The sequence below is a fragment of the Patagioenas fasciata genome, chromosome 7 (genome assembly GCF_037038585.1).
Source record: "Patagioenas fasciata isolate bPatFas1 chromosome 7, bPatFas1.hap1, whole genome shotgun sequence".
Taxonomy (NCBI): domain Eukaryota; kingdom Metazoa; phylum Chordata; class Aves; order Columbiformes; family Columbidae; genus Patagioenas; species Patagioenas fasciata.
Window position 1 is genome coordinate 23,237,885 of NC_092526.1, and position 8,627 is coordinate 23,246,511.

Below are 8,627 nucleotides of genomic sequence, written 5' to 3' on the forward strand. Positions count from 1 at the left end.
AAAACAAAACAAAAAAAAAAAAAGAAAACAAATAAAGAAAAGCGAAATCCTCTCAAATTCGCGGCTTCTCCATCTTGCTCCTTAGCGATGCCTATTTTGCATCCGCTTGGAGGTTTTACACTGGATGGTTGAGGCGGCACCGAGGAGAAGGAAATACTGACTCAAATGCAGAGCAAGCACCAGGCATTGCTCAAACGCACTCGTATTTCTGATTCAGAGCTGTACCCAGCTGCACTGAGGACGGCAGAAGCAGGGGGAAAAGCTGCTATTCCCCGCCTTACGGATGCGATCGCAACGATGCTAAGTTGCACACCTATTGATCTTCCGGGGAACACAGTGTGGGCAAGTTCTAGCCAATTACTTAAGAAGCCTCCAATAATTACAAATCAAAGGGACTAGTTTGCAAGACATTGAGGAACCGAGGTATGGACTTACATTTCGCACATGCAGAGAGCAGGTAAAGTCTCTGTCGCTCACTGGGCGTGTGGAGTGTACACACAGTGCAGAGGCCACAGGAAAGTGCTGGGGAGGCTTATTCCAGCAGCGCCCTAGCACTGCCAGGAGAGAGCAAGCCTTCTGCCATTTAGCAGCACTATTTCCACGGGGGGATATAAGGCTTAAAAAACGTGCTGCAGGCTGCGAATTTGACTTTCAAAGTATTTTGCCGGGGATTCCTCTGTTAAATAAAATCCTCTCTCTTAAGTGACAGGATGTCATATGCCCCTTGTCTCCCCCTCCCGCTGCGGTACGAGAGCAAAGGGATGCCTGTCGGTTCCCTGCCTTTGGAAATGTTGGCGTTTTCTATAACTAAAAAGCCTCCTCAGTTCCTTTTGCAAAGAAAGTAAGAAATACGTTGTGCCCGGAATCACCTCTAGTATTTAGCAAAGCAGAACCAAAAAGACAACGTGTTTTCATAAAATGTCATTAGGTGCTGTTAGGTTATTTGTATCCAACAGGGACAGCTGCCCAGCGGCCTGTAAAGGAAGCAAAGGGCCTGTTGAATAAAAGCAATGCAGGTATGGCTTACTGGACGCGAGGATCGCAGGTGACCGAACAAGCAGCGAGGGATCAAACACCTCCTGCACAGTTCGCAGGCGGCGGCGGAGCGGCAGCAAGCGTGACACCAGCCCTCCGCCGAGGCTGACCCCCGCTTCCGACTCCTGCCCTCTGCGGCTCTCCGCTCCCTCCTCCCGCAGCCGGCCGGTGCCGGGGCAGTGTCACCGCGGCCACCGGGAGTCACAACCTGGCGGGCAGCCGGGGTTTGTGGTTAATTGCAGCGCGATCGCCGCAGTCCGGAGCGGGGAGTTTTCTCCCCGCGCTCTGACTGGCACGCGCCCCGAGCCCCGGTGCCGGCACCTCCGCGCAGCCTGATTGGCTGTGGGGCCGCTCCGGCCCGCTCCGCCCGCGCCCTCATTGGGCGAGCGCCGCCGCCAGCGGTACTTCAAAGCGGGCGCTGCCCGCACTTAGGCAGAGTTTAGCCCCGCGGAGCCGGAGTGTCCTTAGTGCCGCTGGGCAGCGCGGGGCGCACACCAAGCGCCGTCCCCCTCCGCCCCACCGCCCAGCACAGGGACGTGCTATGGCTACGTCTATCCTCGGGGTAAGTCGGCACCGCGCTTTTCCTCGTGGCTTTACGCGGCGGCTTCGCTACCGTCTGGAAAAACTGTTGCTGCCGCCTCGTCGCGGCTGTCCTGGTGCGAATCGCGGTGACCCGCGGGCTTCCCGTCGGGTCGTTCGCAGAGACGTTAGTCTGAAAACTCGTTTGGCCGCACAGAAGTCGGGCTGCTTGTGCTTTGTTTTGTTTTCTCTCTCTCTTTTTTTTTTTTTTTTTTACACTTGAAGCGCTACCCTAAATTTCCAAAGATTTTTTTCCCTTCCTCGGCTCTGCCAGTGGCGTCGGTCGGAAGGTTCCGCACCCCCTTTGCCCTTCTGCTATCTCGATTTTCCGCCGCTCCTGTACGGTGGTTTGAGGAGACGCCGCGTTTCGTTCCTACGGGATTTTCGGTTTAACGGCGGGAGGCTGGAGCAGCCCGGCGCTGCGCGGGGCGTCCCGAGCCACTCTCTCCGAACACGCGTGTCGCTCGTCCCCGCCGGGATCTACTTCCGATGTAAATCCGTCGGGCGCCGAGCCCGGTTCCTGGTGGCAAACGAGTTGTACCGAGCGGGGCAGGGCTGGAGCCTTCCTCCAAAATAAGAGAAAACTTTTCCGCAGTGCCGCTCGTCGCGCCGCGGTTCCACCCGCGCCGCCGCGTCCCCGCGGTAGCCTGTCGAGGCGTCTGGGTGAGGCTGACGGGCCGGCTTTGTCTCTCCCACAGGAAGAACCGAGATTTGGAACGACTCCCCTGGCCATGCTGGCCGCCACCTGCAACAAGATCGGCAACACCAGCCCCCTGACCACCCTGCCTGAGTCCAGCGCCTTCGCCAAAGGGGGCTTCCACCCCTGGAAACGCTCCACCTCCAGCTGCAACCTGGGCTCCAGCCTCTCGGGCTTCACGGTGGCCACGAGCAGGGGCTCCAGCGGACTGGCCAGCGGCACGGGCACCGCCAACAGCGCCTTCTGCCTGGCCTCCACTTCGCCCACCTCGTCGGCCTTCAGTAGCGACTACGGCGGCCTCTTCTCCAACTCGGCGGCGGCGGCGGGCGTGTCCCCGCAGGAGCCCGGCGGGCAGTCGGCCTTCATCTCCAAAGTGCACACCTCAGCGGCCGAAAGCCTTTACCCGCGGGTGGGCATGGCGCACCCCTACGAGTCCTGGTACAAGTCGGGATTCCACTCCACACTCTCGGCGGGCGAGGTGGCGAACGGAGCGGCCTCCTCCTGGTGGGACGTGCACACCAACCCGGGCTCCTGGCTGGAGGTGCAGAACCCGGCGGGGGGCCTGCAGAGCTCGCTGCACTCGGGCGCCCCCCAGGCCTCGCTGCACTCCCAGCTGGGCACCTACAACCCCGACTTCAGCTCCCTCACCCACTCCGCCTTCAGCTCCACCGGCCTGGGCTCCACGGCCGCCTCGCACCTGCTCTCCACCAGCCAGCACCTGCTCACCCAGGAGGGCTTCAAGCCCGTGCTGCCCTCCTACACGGACTCCAGCGCAGCGGTGGCGGCGGCCAGCGCCATGATCTCGGGCGCCGCTGCCGCCGCCGCCGGGAGCGGTTCTGCCCGCTCCGCCCGCCGCTACTCGGGCCGCGCCACCTGCGACTGCCCCAACTGCCAGGAGGCCGAACGGCTGGGGCCGGCGGGGGCCAGCCTGCGGCGCAAGGGGCTGCACAGCTGCCACATCCCCGGCTGCGGCAAGGTGTACGGCAAGACCTCGCACCTGAAGGCGCACCTGCGCTGGCACACGGGCGAGCGGCCCTTCGTCTGCAACTGGCTGTTCTGTGGCAAGCGCTTCACCCGCTCCGACGAGCTGCAGCGGCACCTGCGGACTCACACGGGCGAGAAGCGCTTCGCCTGCCCCGTCTGCAACAAGCGCTTCATGCGCAGCGACCACCTGAGCAAACATATCAAAACGCACAACGGGGGCGGCGGGGGCAAAAAGGGCAGCGACAGCGACACAGACGCCAGCAACCTGGAGACGCCGCGATCCGAGTCCCCCGACCTCATCCTGCACGAGGGGGTGGGCGCCGCCGCCCGCGGACCGGGCAAGGAACCTACCGCGGGGCCCGGCGACTCCTAGGGGCAGCGCTCCCTGGCCCCCGGCGCTGGCGAGCCCCCGACAGCCGCCCGGACTTTGCTCCGCGCCGGCCGGAGGGACGCGAGTCGCCCCGCCGCGGACGGCACCCGGCGGCCCGGGCCGCAGCGGGCAGGCCGGCAGGCGGATGGCGGGGCCGGAGAGGCGCGGCCCCCGTCCCGCCCGCCCAGTGGGTACCGAATGACACTTTCTTCCGTTTCCTTTTTTCCTTCTGTTGGAAGGGAGGCATCCTAGGAGAGGCTTAAGGTGAGAAACGCAGCTGCAAGTCCGAGACGGTTCCTCTGTATCTCATAAACATCTGTATAAATAGCGTTAAAAAAAAAAAAAAAAGAAAAAAAAAAGAAAACCAGATCGTGTTCGCTTATTTTTCTTGTAAATGTTGATCTGACAGGGGGTTTGGGATTTTTTTTTAATTGGTGAATTCCTGAAATTCAGGGAGGTTTTGGGGTATTGGTTATTTTTTTTAATTATTTTAAATTTCTGATGCACTTTGTGGAAGTCAGTATATATGTAAAAGATATTTAAAATGTTGAGTTAACATTTCACTCGAACACACGTAACTTAAGGTCTCTTAAAGAAATTAAATGCGTTTATCTGTATGGAAAAAATCTTGACATATTTTCATTTTGGTATTATTAAAGGACTCTGAACAATACACTTACGGGTTTGTTCTTATTCGTGCCCGTTCCCTCCCCCCGCCCAGCCTTCGTAGGGGTCAGATTTTTAGTAGGAGCACTCGCACCGCTCCCTGTCTTCCTTACAGTGACTGGGATCAAAAATACAGCAGACAGTGAGAGCCGGGAGGAGAAGGACCAGCCCCCGGGCCAGGAGCGCTCAAGCGCTCCGGTCGCTCTTTTCAAGCCGCCTTAGTTTGGGTTTATTTTCTTTAAGACACATTTAAAGCGAGTTCGAGCCCCGCTACACCAGCCGGAACCATGCCGAGCCATTAGCTCCTTTTCTGAAAGCGTCTCCAAAATCTAGTGAAACCGAACAGTGCTGAGGAACTATTTATTTAATTTAAAAAGCCTTCAGCGCCACAAGGCTGCCTAGGTTGGGAGGTGATCTCGGGGGAATAAATCGCTAGAGTCAATACTCCGGAAAAGACATTTCATGCCTAAATGAAAATCTTGTTAAATGTTATTAATTTTGACTTAGAGCACACAGCAGCCCCCTGTGCCTTGTATTCCCTTATTAGGGATTCATGTCTTATCAAATATCTAATTAATCTCCTAGACATCATTTGTTCTGGCCAACTTTATCTCAGCTGGTCCACGGGGAAAACTCCGAATATTCTCGGTGACAAAGCTCCCTTGAAGATCCTTTTAATTGTCCAAATTAACTGCACCAAATTTGCATGTCAAACGGTAAAGGGCAACCTGAGATAAAATGTAAACGTTTTAAAAGCCCCAAACTAAGCACTTGATTTGATAACTAGGCTTTTTAATGTTATGGAAGACAACTGCTCCTTTCCTTTTCAAAGACAGTTGATCTATGCAAATAGTGAATTGGAAATGCTTATGTCCCCATGCAGTCAAATGGTCCTTGCATGTTATTTGAATATCAGTGGCTCTGCTATTGAAAAGGTTCAAGGATGCTCTCTGACTTCTTTGTGATTACTCAGTGCAGCGTCTTATTCTGAAGAAAAAAAACTCAGGAATAATTAAAGGCTGGGCTAAGGCCTGGGAACACATTTGGGACAGGAATCTCATTTAGACAGGCTCTTTCAAAATAAGGCACAGTTAAATTGACCAGAAGGCAATTATTGAAATGAAAATTATTTTCACTCCCTTTGTCTCCTGACCACCAACCTAACAGCCACAGTATTTTTTTAAAAGGCAAATTGTTAAATGAGATAATTGTGTTATTAAAAAAAAGGGGGAGAAAAGAAAAAATAAAAGTTAATTTTGTCTGCCCGGTACAGATTGGAGGAATACAAATATTTTAATCCTCCATAAAACAGGGAATGCAAATAACATCGGGAAACGGATTCTGCTGTCGGCCACCAACCGGAATAAAGACGTTGCGTTAAAGAAAATACATCTGCCGTGAATACTAATAACCGCGTCCCAGCTCCTCCGTGCCGCTCTCGCACAAAAGCTGCCGGGCAGCGCAGGCACCGCCTGCGCCCCGGGGCGGCGGCGGGAGCCCCGCCGGCCGTTCCGCGGGCAGAGGGAAGGAAAGCTCCCGGGAAATGCACCGCGCATCTGGCCGCCCACAGCACCCGCCCCGGAATTTTCCTGGCCGAAAGCATGCCGGCAACGTCCCTTATCCGCCGCCCCCGCCCCGGCGGCGGCGGTGCCGGCAGCTTTCCCGGCGGGCCCGGGAGGGGGAGCGGAGAAGGGGAGCGGGTAGGGGCCGTGCTCGGGCAGCGGGAAAATAAGCAGCGGCGGGACACGTCTCCTCTCCCCGCCGGGGGTGCTGGGGTGCGGAGGAATGCACCCGCGCGGGGTGCTGGGCAGAAGTCAGCTTTGTTTTCGATTTATAATAAAACACATCAAAGGAAAGCATCCAGGTCCAGTTTCTGGCAGGCCGGGGTTACAATTCTCAGCTCAATGATCAAGGACCTTTTTGCATTGCCTTTGCCCCTTCGGGTCAGAAAACGTCCATCATTTACAGACTCCCCAGAAATGAAGAGGGGAGCAGCTCTGGGACCCAGCGCCGGTTCGTTTAACCGGGAAAATAGAAAGCATGTCACCTTTTTAAAAATAAATGACACCATTCTTTCGTACATGTTGGCGATAATTATATGGTCTGGGGAACTTTTACACAAAGAAAACCAAAGAACAGACGGTGTGAGAACCGAAAAATAAATCTGATTTCACTCTTTGAATCCCCAGTTCAGCAGCACCTCTTTAGTGGGAAGACGCTAACTCGAGAGCAGAAAAGCACCGGGAGAGGGGTGCCCTCCCGGGCTGCCGGAGCCGGAGAGGAGAGCTGGGCTCCCCGCCGCCTGGCCCCGCTCGCCCCGGACTTGCCCGGGAGCTGAGCCCAGCTCCCATTTCCAGTTCGCCCCAGCTACCGCTTCCCAACCCCACACCTCGCGGTCCACAGCTTTAAGCCAGCTCCCCGAACCCGTTAAAAAACCGCTAAAAAACAGCCAGCGACAGCAACCATCGACCGACGGAAAAAGGTAAAATGCCAGGGCAAATTCTTTAGTAAATGTCATTCGATTGCTGGGTCCCCGGTTCGCAGGAAGCGTGTCCCCTGCCCCCCGCGGCGAATTACAGCCCTAACGACTTGTTTTACACTTAAAAGGTAACATTAATGGTTTTGTCCTAATGAGATAATATATAAACACCCGATCCTGTGCCCGGACAGCTTCTTAATTGCGTCTTTCGATTCAAATGGAAACTTTATCTGCGGGAGCTGTAATTTATTTGCAGCCATTATCTGTTCGCCAAGATCCTCTCCCACCCTTCCAAAACGCAGACGAAGGGAATCTAACAGAAAGCCCGCCCCTTTGGGTAATTGGTGCACTAAGTGTTTATTTTAAGTGAGAATAATTTAGCTACAAATTTTCTCCAGGAATAACATTCTTAACGCATTAAAAAAAGAAGCCTGAAACCCGGGATTCATGATCGCGCCTGGACTGCCCCAGCCCGGGGCCCACGGCAGCTCCCGGGCGCCATCTAGAGGCCGACACTTCCCCGCGCTCCGCCGCCCACGCGGCGGGTCGGGGGGCGCGGCCGGGGCTCCGGCGGGGGCGGCGGCGCTGCGCGGACCGGGACGCGGCGAGAAGCCGGCAGCGGCTGGAGGGGGGCGGCAGCGGCGGGGCTGGGGCCCCCGGGAGCGAGTGGGCTGGCTGGGGTGAACGTCTGCGGGCGACGGCAGGGGCGGGGCGGGATGGGTCCGCGACGGCAGCGCACACCCACCTGAGGAGAGAGGTTTGCAGGGCGGCCAGCGGCCTCCGCAGTTCCTCCGAGCCGTTACCGGACGGGGCGGGTGGGCCCTTAGCGATTAATGCCGGCCCCCCGCCGGGGGTGGGTCACCGCTCCCCGCCCACCCGCGGGTCTCCGGGCCGGCCCCGCACCTGCGGCCGGGGTACCGGGGGCGGCTCCCTGCGAGCACCGGGCACGGCTCCGCCGCCTTCGCGCCGCTGTTTTACCACAAACCCGCGGCTGTGCCTATTTCCGAGATGTGCTAATTGCTACTTGGATGGCAGGGCGCGAAGTCCTTGTCCGTTTCCTAGTACAAAGTAGGTTGCTAGAAAATTTGAAATTGCCTTTCAGCCTAAAGCTGCCTTACCTGAATGTCATAATTACAGTAATTATGTACATCCAAATTACATGCTAATTAAATTAGAATCAAATCGTTCTAAATCGAAATCAAATGAGGTAGCGAGAATTAATCAATGACAACATAAATAGAGAGCTTCCTTCAGGGATATTTATTGTAACGATCCAAGCAGGAACCTGATCTGGAAGTCACCTGTTTATTTACTTTGGGAACAGTAATAATTTACGGTTCAGCACTAAACGATCGGTTCCGCGGGGCGGCAGAGCCCAAGGATGGCCCCGGGACGGCGGCTCTCCACCGCCCACCTCCCGGCCAAGTCCTGCCCGCCCCGAGGGCGCTTGACGGAGCCGGCTGGAGCCAGAGCCCGTCCTGCCCCTCCGCCGCCCTCGGCCCGCCGGGGTCGCCCGGCAGGAGAGCGGCCGTTAGAGTCGCCCGCCCGCCCGCGGGGAGCCGCGGCCCTCGCTCGGCTCTAACTTCTCCCGCTCCGGCCCCGGGGAGTCCCTCTCCCGGCTCCCGTGACTGCCAGAGGGCTGCGCCGCCTCTCCCCCGCCAGGCTGAGGGAGCCACCTCACGGTGCCGGTGCCGCCGTCCCCGGCCGCGCAGCCCCGCCGTGCGGCAGCGGGTTAACCCTATTCCGCGTTTTTTAATAAAGAAAGGAAGCTGCTCTTACCGTCATCTGTGAACCGACAGCACCTCCTACAGGGCTCG

General features: G+C 57.1%; 1 protein-coding gene across 1 annotated transcript; it reads left to right on the plus strand.

The window, feature by feature from the left end:
- Positions 1 to 1,417: 1,417 nt before the first annotated feature.
- Positions 1,418 to 4,338, plus strand: SP9 (Sp9 transcription factor). The gene is made up of 2 exons (XM_065841145.2): positions 1,418 to 1,597; positions 2,313 to 4,338. The coding sequence occupies exons 1-2, from the start codon at positions 1,577 to 1,579 to the stop codon at positions 3,666 to 3,668; spliced, it is 1,377 nt and encodes a 458-aa protein (XP_065697217.1). The 5' UTR covers positions 1,418 to 1,576; the 3' UTR covers positions 3,669 to 4,338.
- Positions 4,339 to 8,627: the final 4,289 nt, after the last annotated feature.

Excerpts from the sequence above, each read along its gene's own strand:
- SP9 (XM_065841145.2), top strand. The coding sequence starts at position 1,577 with ATGGCTACGTCTATCCTCGGG. Across the intron at positions 1,598-2,312 it reads TGGCTACGTCTATCCTCGGG|GAAGAACCGAGATTTGGAAC; the intron begins GTAAGTCGGCAC and ends TCTCTCCCACAG.